The sequence below is a fragment of the Mytilus edulis genome, chromosome 4 (assembly GCF_963676685.1).
Source record: "Mytilus edulis chromosome 4, xbMytEdul2.2, whole genome shotgun sequence".
Classification (NCBI taxonomy): Eukaryota; Metazoa; Mollusca; class Bivalvia; order Mytilida; family Mytilidae; genus Mytilus; species Mytilus edulis.
In genome coordinates this window covers 95,208,477-95,225,632 of record NC_092347.1, presented here as the reverse complement: position 1 = coordinate 95,225,632, position 17,156 = coordinate 95,208,477, and the positions used below count along the sequence as shown (strand labels likewise).

The 17,156-nt window shown below is 41.3% G+C and overlaps 1 protein-coding gene across 2 annotated transcripts; it reads left to right on the top strand.

The window, feature by feature from the left end:
- Positions 1 to 9: 9 nt before the first annotated feature.
- Positions 10 to 4,156, top strand: LOC139521113 (E3 SUMO-protein ligase EGR2-like). 2 transcript variants are annotated; one of them, XM_071314411.1, is made up of 2 exons: positions 10 to 871; positions 1,694 to 4,156. In XM_071314411.1, the coding sequence occupies exons 1-2, from the start codon at positions 643 to 645 to the stop codon at positions 3,244 to 3,246; spliced, it is 1,782 nt and encodes a 593-aa protein (XP_071170512.1). In that variant the 5' UTR covers positions 10 to 642; the 3' UTR covers positions 3,247 to 4,156. The 2 variants fall into 2 exon arrangements, with proteins under 2 accessions (XP_071170512.1, XP_071170513.1); XM_071314412.1 differs by lacking the exon at positions 10 to 871 and adding an exon at positions 932 to 1,543.
- Positions 4,157 to 17,156: the final 13,000 nt, after the last annotated feature.

Here is a 17,156-nt window from a genome sequence, read left to right as displayed (position 1 = left end):
CTAATCCGGTTTTACGAGAATAAACGATTTTACCCGAAGCATTATTCCTTATATGGACATTTTGTTTCCTTTCCGAGTTTGACGTCACATTTTGGAATTCGACCTTGTCTCCCATATAAGGAAATATGGCAATCGGAAGATCAAAGGTCAAATTTACTACACTGATTTACTCATGTGTAAAAACTTACTACGTGGATTTTCTTGAAAAATAACGTATGATTCTCGCTAAAATTTGGATTATACATAAATCAATGTCTATAGATTACAATTTGAGTTTTATTTTCATTGAAAAATATTCTAAAAGGTTATAATTCTGACTGACCTACATATTTTATAGTAAATAGTAGTAATAGTGATTATCTATTATTTATGCTTGACGTCAATGTGACGCCAATCGTTGCCAAGAGACACTGCTAGGCAACCTAACCGCAGAGCATTTTGATTGGTTAGCATATTAATGAGATTTCCTTATTTGGCAAGTGGTGTAAATTATTCTTTCATTCATAAATCCTTGTACAACTGAAGTTGTTCATTCATAGAGCTGAGTTGATCATCGAATGTAGTCGTTTAATCTCGACTTATGAATTTTTACAATTGGACAATATTATATAATACTTGTGAATCATCACTTTGTTTATAAACATGATTATGGACGGACTTGATACGTTATCCCAGGTCGCTTTGGCAGACCAAGTGAACACTATAGCTCAGTTGTGTTTTGATATTGATAACACACAAGGAGTTGGAGGAGGCCGTTTGCCTTCTATGTCTGTGGATGATAATTTAAACACACCAGTTACAAGCAACACTCAGGATGTTACATTTTTTAATTGTGGAGAGCCTTGGGAATCGGTTCCCATTACTGCAACTGGTAGGTCATTTTATTTCATTCATAGTTTCAGGCTGTTGAACTTTGTTTTTTGCTTGCATATTTATACTACATATGCGGTAGCTTAAATTTTACTTGTGATGTAAACATCGTTTAACTATATTGAATATTATGATGTCAATTGCACATATTTGTTAATTTGGTTAAATATCTAGATTTTGTGCTAAATTGTCATATATGACTTGGAATGTTGGAAAAGAATGTCGATTATGAAGTAAACCTTCGTGCGTCATAGATCTGAATATGCGCAGACAACAGTCGCACTAAATTATTTTATTGTAAGCATATTTTTGGTCATTTTTGTACATTTCGGGTATTGAAAATTAGTTTGATTTGTAAAAACATGTGATTTTACAAATTATAGTAAGAAACACATGGAGTTCTGTTTATGTTTAGACACCCACTATCGAAATCGCCCACATGAAATATACCATAAGAGGCGGAGCTAATGAATACTGCAACAGCTATTTTTAGAATTAGATACCGTTTGCGTCATAGAACTTGTAATGACGCAAATATGCATCTTCTGAAGTAATGCCAGCACTTAAATGAATACTCATTAGTTATAAAAAAAATATATTCTCAGTTAAACTTAACGTGAAATGTCTGCAAGAGATGCTACATATGAATTCGTAATAAATTTTACAGTTAAACGTAAGAATTTCTTCAGCCTGAATTGAGTATTGTCCCACATACTGACACTGTGAAGGGGGGTATATAAACTAAAAATAACTAGGGATTGACCTTTAGTTTTCTTTTATTACATAACAGTATTTTAAATGTTATTTTTCTTTATATTTACAGCAAACTTAAAGGCTGCTTTCCCAGACAAGCCAGAGGGAGCTAATAGACAAGAATCTGGATTAGAACAACTTCATCCACAACATCAACAACAAGACGAACAACAGCAACAATCACAATTTACTCATAGAATACAATACAAAGGAACTCTTGTGGCATCATCGGTAGCGCCTGTATCTACAAGCTCAGATCATCTTCTTCCACCATCTAGTTCACAGCAGGTCTTTGCTCCACTGTCACCTCTTTTGAGCATTTTGACACAAGCTGCCCAGCAAGCACAACTTTCATCACATGTGCCACAAATTCAACAACAACAGGAGTATCCCGATATTGCTGAGTTGTCGCAATATCTTCAGCAACAACAACAACAACAGCAACAGCAGCAGCAGCAGCCTCGCTTTAGTCCTGCTCCATCGACTTCTTCACAACACTCCTTAACTGGATCACCACCACCGGACATGGGCATTCGGGAAGCTAGCGACACTTATTCTGCCGGATTTGCATCCCCTGTTAGTTCAACACAGTCTACTCCATGTTCTCCGGAACCTAACATACCAGTTTGCGAACAAATGCAAATGTTGCAAGAATCATTGAATCAGTATACGAGCCCACCACCACCGTACTCGCGCCCACCATCATACGAAATGCAGATAAAGCAACAACCTCAAATATTGAGTTCATGTTCACAACAACAACATAGTGCACATTCAATGGCGATGAGTTTCCCAACCGCCACGATGTCCGTATCAGTACCACAGAGCGTACCCCAAACTGTGTTACATTTCTCTGATGAGTACAATACAAAGGATATAAGTTTAACAAGTGACTTTAAATGGACAGTAGAACAAGAACAAACTCAGTTACCGAACTTCACTGCATTACAAGTGAATAATCCACAAGTTTCGGAAGCTAATTTTCAACATCAGGGACAATTCCCTCTCATCAAAACAGAGCCCGGTATGTCTCCAGAGTACTTTATACCAACTTCGTCACAAGAATACAGTTTACCTGGCACTTCATCGAGCATTGTACAAAAACAAACATTACCGTCAGTGTTAAATACACCTTATCAACAAGGCACTCTTAAGCTTTTACCGGTTAAACCGAGAAAGTACCCAAACAGACCAAGCAAAACACCGCCACATGAAAGGCCATACGCATGTCCAGTTGAAGGTTGTGACCGTCGTTTTTCTCGAAGTGATGAACTTACACGACATATCAGAATCCACACAGGTCAGAAACCGTTTCACTGCCGGATCTGCATGCGCTCATTCAGCAGAAGTGATCATTTAACGACGCACGTGCGTACGCATACTGGTGAAAAGCCCTTCTCATGTGATGTTTGTGGAAAGAAATTCGCAAGAAGTGACGAAAAGAAAAGACATGCTAAAGTACATTTAAAACAAAAAATGAAAAAAGAAGCTAAAACATTATCATCAAGCGTGTCCTTGCCGTCAACAACTGGTGCTATTTCAGACTTTCTACCAGCATGCACTAGCGGGCCTGGTGCAATAAACTTACCAACCATAGTAACTACAACAATGTCAAATTTGTAAACATTTTAAACATTTTTTCATTGTCGTGTTTTACATTTTTCATGCTCAAATATTATTATTATAAATTTGTTACCAGAAATATATCAGGGAAACTGGTAGACTATATATGTATACAAATACAAGTAGTGCTTAAATTATTAGACACATCGCTGGGGTCTACTTCTAACTTTTAGAGGTGAAGAGAAAGTAAATTCTCAAATTGTTTATATCTCTTTCAAAGCTGTTGTTGAATTTCAATTTGTGTGTACTTATCATATAAGGCTTTAATTGATGTAAAATTAGCTTTAACGTGTTATCCCTGTGAAGAAAAAAAACGTCTGAGTTCAGACCTTGAATTGTAATCAAACAACTATAGAGGGTTTATTTTTATGACATCCAGCGATGTGGTATATTATTAAATGTAGAACTTTCAATAATTCAAATTTTGTTAAATTTATGTAAATTTTGGCAGCAATTTTTATTTTTGTTAGTAAGTAGGGCCATGAAATCCCAAGTCATACTATTTTCACCGGTGCTCTACTAACAATATGTTTGCACTTTTCTTCATTTCATGCTTTAATTCTTTTCTTTTGAGATTAATAGTGCTATTTTTTATACCTTAGATCTGATTCCCTTTTTTTCCTATGCTGAATTTTCCCCTGAACACTTACAGTTGTGCCTTTGTTTACAAAACCTGTTCACTAATAGGCCAGTCAAAGGGAGATTACTCTTAATGCCTATTAATTTACTTGCCTTTTACCTCATATCTCATTTAATGAAAATGGCGAAAGAAGAAAGAGGAAGATTTTTTTTATTATTTTGATGTTGTGTTAAGTTTTTGTTTTTGTTGTATGAAAGTTTGTTGAAATTGTTGTTGAATTGCTGAAATGTTAAATTCTATATTTTCAAATCTATTTTTCATGATGTTGTCATTTCATCTTGTTATTATTATACCTCTTGCTGGCAAAGAATTTAAGAGTATGGCATAATGTCACTGAATGGCAAATCTAGAGCGAAATAAAAAACTGTATTAAAAAATATTTGTGTTTGTTTACTTTATACGAAATTTTATTTGCGAAACTCCTCAGACAACAGATATCTACTACTAAACAATCCTAAAAAAATACTGCAAGTAAGAGGCACCAGAAGTTATGGATTCAAGAAAAACCTTTACATAAGTAAATGAAAAACGTAGAGAGAAAGAAACAACACGAAACAGTCTAAATAGTAACACAAAAAAAAGTAGTTAGTGTGAATGAAGGCTAATCATGAACATTACATGATCATACAACAAGCTCTAAATGTATCAAGATACCAAGAGTTTAAATGGATTGCATGGATTGCTTTGTTTGTTGTTATTTACCTGCATTCAATGGAAAATATTCCATGTTCGTTGTATATATAGATGGAAAGAAATATTCAGGTTGATGCAATCATAGTATACATGTCTCGCCTTTATTTTTCTGCACAGACTGCTACATTAGAAACGTGAAGACCACTATCAAGAGACTATTGAAACAACACTGATAACTTTTTTGAATAGACACAGGAAACATACAGATCTCTGCTCTGATCAACCCGGCTATTTGATGTAACCGGAGGATAACATTTGATTACTTAATATAAGGTCATATAACGTCTATGTCAGTTGTAATAGACATCGCAAATTAAGAGTACTATTTGTGTTAGAATCTGAACATTTTCAAGGTTGTCTTAGTTGTACAGAGACACACAATTTATTTGCAACGGAAGAATAGAAAACATGTAAAAAAAAACGTTAAGTCTAACAATGTAATGTTATGTTGACTTTGTGGCTAACTTAAAGCCTTACAATGTAATAGTATGATTACTTTGTGGCTAACTTAAAGCCTTACAATGTAATAGTATGATTACTTTGTGACTAACTTAAAAGTCTTGCAATGTAATAGAATTTATGACAATGTGGCTTTGAAAGTAACAATGTTACCTGTCACACAGACTAGTGTGGATCTAGCCGTCGATAGCAGCCGGCGTTAATATTCATGAGGCCAGCCTTCAATAATATTCATGAGCCGGCAATAATATTCATGAGATGACTTGCGTTCGAAGAAGTGTTGTTAGAAACTATGAACGATAACTATGATTAAATAACGTTCCTATTTATATGTGATATTACTTCAAACAGGCATGTCAATGGGTATCTTCTTCGAGGTCCGCGTTTACTAAATTAACTTTTGGTCTTCTTCAAGGACTTCTAGGTCTGCGTCTTTAAATAACATTGTAAATGTAATAAAAACAATGCAAATGCTTCCATCAATATAAAACAAAGTAATGGTCTTTTAACATTCTGTGATAAGAGAAATAATGTAAACTGAAGCAATAACAAGTTGAAATAAATATAATTAAAGATAGAAATTTAATGGGACATTACAACAAACAAATAAAGTAAAAAACAGTTCTTATTAAAATTTTGTGATTGTTGAATTAATGTAAGCTACAATAAATAAAAAAAATGATTGAATACTAGTATAGAAATTTAGGAATTACAGAGAATTGATGGTCATATGGGCATTCCATAATTTGTTCGTTGTTCGTTGTCCAATCATGAAACTAAAACATACAATACAGACAGTATTTTCTATTTAAACAGATCAGAAAAAATAGAAACATAGTTAATTGCAGAAATAAAAACAACAGAAAAATAAAAACTGTCAAGTACTATTTCAATGACATATAATTCTTCAAAATTACGGAGACCAATCTCAGTCATTAATCTTAACATTAACAATTTATATCATTGCCTTTAAAATGGCCCATAGCACTTATGCCCTAAACCCGTACGAGTTAGTCAGGAAAGGATAGGGGGGGGGTACCCTGGTATATCACAAATTCGAAAATGAACTATTGCCGGCTGGCAAAACGAAGAGATTCTCCACGTGGGCAATAATTCCAGAGGAAGAGGTACTTATTGCCTTTAAAATGGCTCTTAGCACTTGTACCCTAGACCCGTACGAGTTTGTCAGTAGAGGGTTAAAAGGGGGGATATGGTATTCCGGTTTACAACGAATTCGAACTGAACTATTGCCGGCTGGCCAAACTAAGAGATTCTCCACATCGACCATCATACCAGAGGTAGAGGTTGGTATTGCCTATAAAATGGCCCAGAGCACTTATGCCCTAGACCCGTACGAGTTAGTCTGGAAAGGATAAGGGGGGTACTCTGGTATATCACAAATTCGAAAATGAACTATTGCGGCTGGCCAAATAAAGAGATTCTCCACGTGGGCAATGATACCAGAGGAAGAGGTACTTATTGCCTTTAAAATGGCTCATAGCACTTGTACCCTAGACCCGTACGAGTTTGTCAGTAGAGGGTTAAAAGGGGGGATATGGTATTCCGGTTTACAACGAATTCGAACTGAACTATTGCCGGCTGGTCAAACTAAGAGATTCTCCACATCAACCATCATACCAGAGGTAGAGGTTGGTATTGCCTATAAAACGGCTTATAGCACTTATGCCCTAGACCCGTACGAGTTAGTCAGGAAAGGATAAGGGGGGTACCCTGGTATATCACAAATTCTAAAATGAACTATTGCCGGCTGGCCAAACAAAGAGATTCTCCACGTGGGCAATGATACCAGAGGAAGAGGTATTTATTGCCTTTAAAATGGCCCAAAGCACTTGTACCCTAGACCCGTACGAGTTTGTCAGTAGAAGGTTAAAAGGGGGATATGGTATTCCGGTTTACAACGAATTCGAACTGAACTATTGCCGGCTGGCCAAACTAAGAGATTCTCCACATCAACCATCAAACCAGAGGTAGAGGTTGGTATTGCCTATAAAATGGCTCATAGCACTTATGCCCTAGACCCGTACGAATTAGTCAGGAAAAGATAAGGGGGGTACCCTGGTATATCACAAATTCGAAAATGAACTATTGCCGGCTGGTCAAACGAAGAGATTCTCCACGTGGGCAATGATACCAGAGGAAGAGGTACTTATTACCTTTAAAATTGCTCATAGCACTTGTACCCTAGACCCGTACGAGTTTGTCAGTAGAAGGCTAAAAGGGGAGATATGGTATTCCGGTTTACAACGAATTCGAACTGAACTATTGCCGGCTGGCCAAACTAAGAGATTCTCCACATCGACCATCATACCAGAGGTAGAGGTTGGTATTGTCTATAAAATGGCTCAGAGCACTTATGCCCTAGACCCGTACGAATTAGTCAGAAAAGGATAAGGGGGGTACCCTGGTATATCACAAATTCCAAAATGAACTTTTGCCGGCTGGCCAAACAAAGAGATTCTCCACGTGGGCAATGATACCAGAGAAAGAGGTACTTATTGCCTTTAAAATGGCCTATAGCACTTGTACCCTAGACCCGTACGAGTTTGTCAGTAGAGGGTTCAAAGGGGGGGATATGGTATCCCGGATACAACGAATTCGAACTGAACTATTGCCGGCTGGCCAAACTAAGAGATTCTCCACATCGGCCATTATACCAGAGGTAGAGGTTGGTATTGCCTCTAAAATGGCCCATAGCACTTATGCCCTAGACCCGTACGAGTTAGTCAGAAAAGGATAAGGGGGGTACCCTGGTATATCACAAATTCGAAAATGAACTATTGCCGGCTGGCCAAACGAAGAGATTCTCCACGTGGGCAATGATACCAGAGGAAGAGGTACATATTGCCTTTAAAATGGCCCATAGCACTTATACCCTAGACCCGTACGAGTTTGTCAGTAGAGGGTTCAAAGGGAGGATATGGTATCCCGGATACAACGAATTCGAACTGAAATATTGCCGGCTGGCCAAACTAAGAGATTCTCCACATCGGCCATTATACCAGAGGTAGAGGTTGGTATTGCCTCTAAAATGGCCCATAGCACTTATACCCTAGACCCGTACGAGTTAGTCAGAAAAGGATAAGGGGGCTACCCTGGTATATCACAAATTCGAAAATGAACTATTGCCAAACGAAGAGATTCCCCACGTGGATAATGATACCAGAGGAAGAGGTACTTATTGCCTTCAAAATGGCCCATAGCACTTGTACCCTAGACCCGTACGAGTTTGTCAGTAGAAGGCTAAAAGGGGAGATATGGTATTCCGGTTTACAACGAATTCGAACTGAACTATTGCCGGCTGGCCAAACTAAGAGATTCTCCACATCGACCATCATACCAGAGGTAGAGGTTGGTATTGTCTATAAAATGGCTCAGAGCACTTATGCCCTAGACCCGTACGAATTAGTCAGAAAAGGATAAGGGGGGTACCCTGGTATATCACAAATTCGAAAATGAACTTTTGCCGGCTGGCCAAACAAAGAGATTCTCCACGTGGGCAATGATACCAGAGAAAGAGGTACTTATTGCCTTTAAAATGGCCTATAGCACTTGTACCCTAGACCCGTACGAGTTTGTCAGTAGAGGGTTCAAAGGGGGGGATATGGTATCCCGGATACAACGAATTCGAACTGAACTATTGCCGGCTGGCCAAACTAAGAGATTCTCCACATCGGCCATTATACCAGAGGTAGAGGTTGGTATTGCCTCTAAAATGGCCCATAGCACTTATGCCCTAGACCCGTACGAGTTAGTCAGAAAAGGATAAGGGGGGTACCCTGGTATATCACAAATTCGAAAATGAACTATTGCCGGCTGGCCAAACGAAGAGATTCTCCACGTGGGCAATGATACCAGAGGAAGAGGTACATATTGCCTTTAAAATGGCCCATAGCACTTATACCCTAGACCCGTACGAGTTTGTCAGTAGAGGGTTCAAAAGGAGGATATGGTATCCCGGATACAACGAATTCGAACTGAAATATTGCCGGCTGGCCAAACTAAGAGATTCTCCACATCGGCCATTATACCAGAGGTAGAGGTTGGTATTGCCTCTAAAATGGCTCATAGCACTTATACCCTAGACCCGTACGAGTTAGTCAGAAAAGGATAAGGGGGCTACCCTGGTATATCACAAATTCGAAAATGAACTTTGCCGGCAGGCCAAACGAAGAGATTCCCCACGTCGATAATGATACCAGAGGAAGAGGTACTTATTGCCTTCAAAATGGCCCATAGCACTTATACCCTAGACCCGTACGAGTTTGTCAGTAGAGGGTTCAAAGGGGGGATATGGAATCCCGGATACAACGAATTCGAAAATGAACTATTGCCGGCTGGCCAAACTAAGAGATTCTCCACATCGGCCATTATACCAGAGGTAGAGGTTGGTATTGCCTCTAAAATGGCCCAGAGCACTTATGCCCTAAACCCGTACGAGTTAGTCAGAAAAGGATAAGGGGGCTACCCTGGTATATCACAAATTCGAAAATGAACTATTGCCGGTTGGCCAAACGAAGAGATTCCCCATGTGGATAATGATACCAGAGGAAGAGGTACTTATTGCCTTCAAAATGGCACATAGCACTTATACCCTAGACCCGTACGAGTTTGTCAGTAGAGGGTTCAAAGGGGGGATATGGTATCCCGGATACAACGAATTCGAAAATCAACTATTGCCGGCTGGCCAAACTAAGAGATTTTTCACATCGGCCATTATACCAGAGGTGGAGGTTGGTATTGCCTCTAAAATGGCTCATAGCACTTATGCCCAAGACCCGTACGAGTTAGTCAGAAAAGGATAAGGGGGGTACCCTGGTATATCACAAATTCGAAAATGAACTATTGCCGGCTGGCCAAACGAAGAGATTCTCCACGTGGGCAATGATACCAGAGGAAGAGGTACATATTGCCTTTAAAATGGCCCATAGCACTTATACCCTAGACCCGTACGAGTTTGTCAGTAGAGGGTTCAAAGGGAGGATATGGTATCCCGGATACAACGAATTCGAACTGAAATATTGCCGGCTGGCCAAACTAAGAGATTCTCCACATCGGCCATTATACCAGAGGTAGAGGTTGGTATTGCCTCTAAAATGGCCCATAGCACTTATACCCTAGACCCGTACGAGTTAGTCAGAAAAGGATAAGGGGGCTACCCTGGTATATCACAAATTCGAAAATGAACTATTGCCAAACGAAGAGATTCCCCACGTGGATAATGATACCAGAGGAAGAGGTACTTATTGCCTTCAAAATGGCCCATAGCACTTGTACCCTAGACCCGTACGAGTTTGTCAGTAGAAGGCTAAAAGGGGAGATATGGTATTCCGGTTTACAACGAATTCGAACTGAACTATTGCCGGCTGGCCAAACTAAGAGATTCTCCACATCGACCATCATACCAGAGGTAGAGGTTGGTATTGTCTATAAAATGGCTCAGAGCACTTATGCCCTAGACCCGTACGAATTAGTCAGAAAAGGATAAGGGGGGTACCCTGGTATATCACAAATTCGAAAATGAACTTTTGCCGGCTGGCCAAACAAAGAGATTCTCCACGTGGGCAATGATACCAGAGAAAGAGGTACTTATTGCCTTTAAAATGGCCTATAGCACTTGTACCCTAGACCCGTACGAGTTTGTCAGTAGAGGGTTCAAAGGGGGGGATATGGTATCCCGGATACAACGAATTCGAACTGAACTATTGCCGGCTGGCCAAACTAAGAGATTCTCCACATCGGCCATTATACCAGAGGTAGAGGTTGGTATTGCCTCTAAAATGGCCCATAGCACTTATGCCCTAGACCCGTACGAGTTAGTCAGAAAAGGATAAGGGGGGTACCCTGGTATATCACAAATTCGAAAATGAACTATTGCCGGCTGGCCAAACGAAGAGATTCTCCACGTGGGCAATGATACCAGAGGAAGAGGTACATATTGCCTTTAAAATGGCCCATAGCACTTATACCCTAGACCCGTACGAGTTTGTCAGTAGAGGGTTCAAAAGGAGGATATGGTATCCCGGATACAACGAATTCGAACTGAAATATTGCCGGCTGGCCAAACTAAGAGATTCTCCACATCGGCCATTATACCAGAGGTAGAGGTTGGTATTGCCTCTAAAATGGCCCATAGCACTTATACCCTAGACCCGTACGAGTTAGTCAGAAAAGGATAAGGGGGCTACCCTGGTATATCACAAATTCGAAAATGAACTTTGCCGGCAGGCCAAACGAAGAGATTCCCCACGTCGATAATGATACCAGAGGAAGAGGTACTTATTGCCTTCAAAATGGCCCATAGCACTTATACCCTAGACCCGTACGAGTTTGTCAGTAGAGGGTTCAAAGGGGGGATATGGAATCCCGGATACAACGAATTCGAAAATGAACTATTGCCGGCTGGCCAAACTAAGAGATTCTCCACATCGGCCATTATACCAGAGGTAGAGGTTGGTATTGCCTCTAAAATGGCCCAGAGCACTTATGCCCTAAACCCGTACGAGTTAGTCAGAAAAGGATAAGGTGGGTACCCTGGTATATCACAAATTCGAAAATGAACTATTGCCGGCTGGTCAAACGAAGAGATTCTCCACTTGGGCAATGATACCAGAGGAAGAGGTACTTATTGCCTTTAAAATGGCCCATAGCACTTATACCCTAGACCCGTACAAGCTTGTCAGTAGAGGGTTCAAAGGGGGGATATGGTATCCCGGATACAACGAATTCGAACTGAACTATTGCCGGCTGGCCAAACTAAGAGATTCTCCACATCGACCATTATACCAGAGGTAGAGGTTGGTATTGCCTCTAAAATGGCCCATAGCACTTATGCCCTAGACCCGTACGAGTTAGTCAGAAAAGGATAAGGGGGTACCCTGGTATATCACAAATTCGAAAATGAACTATTGCCGGCTGGCCAAACGAAGAGATTCTCCACGTGGGCAATGATACCAGAGGAAGAGGTATTTATTGCCTTTAAAATGGCCCATAGCACTTATACCCTAGACCCGTACGAGTTTGTCAGTAGAGGGTTCAAAGGGGGGATATGGTATCCCGGATACAACGAATTCGAACTGAACTATTGCCGGCTGGCCAAACTAAGAGATTCTCCACATCGACCATTATACCAGAGTTAGTCAGAGTTAGTCAGAAAAGGATAAGGTGGGTACCCTGGTATATCACAAATTCGAAAATGAACTATTGCCGGCTGGTCAAACGAAGAGATTCTCCACTTGGGCAATGATACCAGAGGAAGAGGTACTTATTGCCTTTAAAATGGCCCATAGCACTTATACCCTAGACCCGTACAAGCTTGTCAGTAGAGGGTTCAAAGGGGGGATATGGTATCCCGGATACAACGAATTCGAACTGAACTATTGCCGGCTGGCCAAACTAAGAGATTCTCCACATCGACCATTATACCAGAGGTAGAGGTTGGTATTGCCTCTAAAATGGCCCATAGCACTTATGCCCTAGACCCGTACGAGTTAGTCAGAAAAGGATAAGGGGGTACCCTGGTATATCACAAATTCGAAAATGAACTATTGCCGGCTGGCCAAACGAAGAGATTCTCCACGTGGGCAATGATACCAGAGGAAGAGGTATTTATTGCCTTTAAAATGGCCCATAGCACTTATACCCTAGACCCGTACGAGTTTGTCAGTAGAGGGTTCAAAGGGGGGATATGGTATCCCGGATACAACGAATTCGAACTGAACTATTGCCGGCTGGCCAAACTAAGAGATTCTCCACATCGACCATTATACCAGAGGTAGAGGTTGGTATTGCCTCTAAAATGGCCCATAGCACTTATGCCCTAGACCCGTACGAGTTAGTCAGAAAAGGATAAGGGGGTACCCTGGTACATCACAAATTCGAAAATGAACTATTGCCGGCTGGCCTAACGAAGAGATTCTCCACGTGGGCAATGATACCAGAGGAAGAGGCACTTATCGCCTTTAAAATGGCCCATATCACTTATACCCTAGACCCGTACGAGTTTGTCAGTAGAGGGTTCAAAGGGGGGATATGGTATCCCGGATACAACGAATTCGAACTGAACTATTGCCGGCTGGCCAAACTAAGAGATTCTCCACATCGACCATTATACCAGAGGTAGAGGTTGGTATTGCCCCTAAAATGGCTCATAGCACTTATGCCCTAGACCCGTACGAGTTAGTCAGAAAAGGATAAGGGGGTACCCTGGTATATCACAAATTCGAAAATGAACTATTGCCGGCTGGCCAAACGAAGAGATTCTCCACGTGAGCAATGATACCAGAGGAGGAGGTACTTATTGCCTTTAAAATGGCCCATAGCACTTATACCCTAGACCCGTACGAGTTTGTCAGTAGAGGGTTCAAAGGGGGGGATATGGTATCCCGGATTAAACGAATTCGAACTGAACTATGGCCGGCTGGCCAAATTAAGAGATTCTCCACATCGACCATTATACCAGAGGTAGAGGTTGGTATTGCCTCTAAAATGGCCCATAGCACTTATGCCCTAGACCCGTACGAGTTAGTCAGAAAAGGATAAGGGGGGTAACCTGGTTTATCACAAATTCGAAAATGAACTATTGCCGGCTGGCCAAACGAAGAGATTCTCCACGTGGGCAATGATACCAGAGGAAAAGGTACTTATTGCCTTTAAAATGGCCCAGAGCACTTATACCCTTGACCCGTACGAGTTTGTCAGTAGAGGGTTCAAAGGGGGGGATATGGTATCCCGGATACAACAAATTCAAACTGAACTATTGCCGGCTGGCCAAACTAAGAGATTCTCCACATCGACCATTATACCAGAGGTAGAGGTTGGTATTGCCTCTAAAATGACCCATAGCACTTATGCCCTAGACCCGTACGAGTTAGTCAGAAAAGGATAAGGGGGGTACCCTGGTATATCACAAATTCGAAAATGAACTATTGCCGGCTGGCCAAACGAAGAGATTCTCCACGTGGGCAATGATACCAGAGGAAGAGGTCCTTGTTGCCTTTAAAATGGCCCAGAGTACTTATACCCTAGACCCGTACGAGTTTGTCAGTAGAGGGTCAAGGGGGGATATAGTATCCCGGATACAACAAATTCGAACTGAACTATTGCTGGCTGGCCAAACTAAGAGATTCTCCACATCGGCCATTATACCAGAGGTAGAGGTTGGTATTGCCTCTAAAATGGCCCATAGCACTTATGCCCTAGACCCGTACCAGTTAGTCAGAAAAGGATAAGGGGGGTACCCTGGTATATCACAAATTCGAAAATGAACTATTGCCGGCTGGCCAAACGAAGAGATTCTCCACGTGGGCAATGATACCAGAGGAAGAGGTCCTTATTGCCTTTAAAATGGCCCATAGTACTTATACCCTAGACCCGTATGAGTTTGTCAGTAGAGGATTCAAAGGAGGGATATGGTGTTCCGGTTTACAACGAATTCGAAATGAACTATTGCCGGCTGGCCAAACTAAGAGATTCTCCACATTGACCATTATACCAGTGGTAGAGGTTGGTATTGCCTCTAAAATGGCCCATAGCACTTATGCCCTAGACCCGTACGAGTTAGTCAGAAAAGGATAAGGGGGGTACCCTGGTATATCACAAATTCGAAAATGAACTATTGTCGGTTGGCCAAACGAAGAGATTCTCCACGTGGGCAATGATACCAGAGGAAGAGGTTCTTATCGCCTTTAAAATGGCCCATAGCACTTATACCCTAGACCCGTACGAGTTTGTCAGTAGAGGGTTCAAAGGGGGGATATGGTATCCCGGATACAACGAATTCGAACTGAACTATTGCCGGCTGGCCAAACTAAGAGATTCTCCACATCGACCATTATACCAGAGGTAGAGGTTGGTATTGCCTCTAAAATGGCCCATAGCACTTATACCCTAGACCCGTACGAGTTAGTCAGAAAAGGATAAGGGGGTACCCTGGTATATCACAAATTCGAAAATGAACTATTGCCGGCTGGCCAAACGAAGAGATTCTCCACGTGGGCAATGATACCAGAGGAAGAGGTACATATTGCCTTTAAAATGGCCCATAGCACTTATACCCTAGACCCGTACGAGTTTGTCAGTAGAGGGTTCAAAGGGAGGATATGGTATCCCGGATACAACGAATTCGAACTGAAATATTGCCGGCTGGCCAAACTAAGAGATTCTCCACATCGGCCATTATACCAGAGGTAGAGGTTGGTATTGCCCCTAAAATGGCTCATAGCACTTATACCCTAGACCCGTACGAGTTAGTCAGAAAAGGATAAGGGGGCTACCCTGGTATATCACAAATTCGAAAATGAACTATTGCCGGCTGGCCAAACGAAGAGATTCTCCACGTGGGCAATGATAACAGAGGAAGAGGTCCTTATTGCCTTTAAAATGGCCCATAGTACTTATACCCTAGACCCGTATGAGTTTGTCAGTAGAGGATTCAAAGGAGGGATATGGTATTCCGGTTTACAACGAATTCGAACTGAACTATTGCCGGCTGGCCAAACTAAGAGATTCTCCACCATGTCCACATTGACCATTATACCAGTGGTGGAGGTTGGTATTGCCTCTAAAATGGCCCATAGCACTTATGCCCTAGACCCGTACGAGTTAGTCAGAAAAGGATAAGGGGGGTACCCTGGTATATGGGTATACATTTACAATTAATTCTCCATAGGCCGTAATGGTAACATTTTCCTCCGTTGCTCAGTCCATATCGTTTACTTGAACATGTATGATGGCTCATATCGAAGCTGATACATTTATACATGTCTGGTTAAATTTTCGGGGTGGCAAGTGAGATTACTTTTTTCGCAAATTGATGGACCCAGGAAGATGGTGAAAAATGTCAGTCTCCTCATGAAATAATCCCAAAATTCTGATCATAAAATTCAATAAAAAAATTGTCCTTTCTAATAATTTATTTCAGGTCAAATCTACATCTTTCTTTTCTCATCACACCAGCTCTATAAAACAGTTCTTATTGTTCATTTATGTCCATTTTTAAAATCACAGCATCCACAATTGTATGGCGGACTAATATTTTTTTTAATTACGTCATCTGAGTTCCTCATCTCAAGGTCTATTAGGGATCCTGACCCATATCACAAATTGGAAAATGAACTATTGTCGGCTGGCCAAACAAAGAGATTCTCCAAGAGGGCAATGATACCAGAGGAAGAGGTTCTTATCGCCTTTAAAATGGCCCATAGCACTTATACCCTAGACCCGTACGAGTTTGTCAGTAGAGGGTTCAAAGGGGGGATATGGTATCCCGGATACAACGAATTCGAACTGAACTATTGCCGGCTGGCCAAACTAAGAGATTCTCCACATCGACCATTATACCAGAGGTAGAGGTTGGTATTGCCTCTAAAATGGCCCATAGCACTTATGCCCTAGACCCGTATGAGTTAGTCAGGAAAGGATAAGGGGGTACCCTGGTTTATCACAAATTCTAAAATGAACTATTACCGGCTGCCCAAACGAAGAGATTCTCCACGTGGGCAATGATACCAGAGGAAGAAGTACTTATTGCCTTTAAAATGGCTCATAGCACTTATACCCTAGACCCATACGAGTTTGACAGTAGAGGGTTAAAAGGGGGGATATGGTATTCCGGTTTACAACGAATTCGAACTGAACTATTGTCGGCTGGCCAAAATAAGAGATTCACCACATCGACCATCATACCAGAGGTAAAGGTTGGTATGGCCTATAAAATGGCCGATAGCACTTATGCCCTAGACCCGTACGAGTTAGTCTTGAAAGGATAAGGGGGGTACCCTGGTATATCACAAATTCGAAAATGAACTATTGGCGGCTGGCCAAACGAAGAGATTCTCCACGTGGGCAATGATACCAGAGGAAGAAGTACTTATTGCCTTTAAAATGGCCCAGAGCACGTGTACCCTAGACCCGTACGAGTTTGTCAGTAGAGGGTTAAAAGGGGGGATATGGTATTCCGGTTTACAACGAATTCGAACTGAACTATTGCCGGCTGGCCAAACTAAGAGATTCTCCACATCGACCATCATACCAGAGGTAGAGGTTGGTATGGCCTATAAAGTGGCCCATAGCACTTATGCCCTAGACCCGTACGAGTTAG

Bases quoted from the DNA above. Each gene is read 5' to 3' on its own strand.
- LOC139521113 (XM_071314411.1), top strand. From the start codon at position 643: ATGATTATGGACGGACTTGATACGTTATCCCAGGTCGCTTTGGCAGAC. The intron at 872-1,693 runs GTAGGTCATTTT...TTATATTTACAG, and splicing joins GGTTCCCATTACTGCAACTG to CAAACTTAAAGGCTGCTTTC.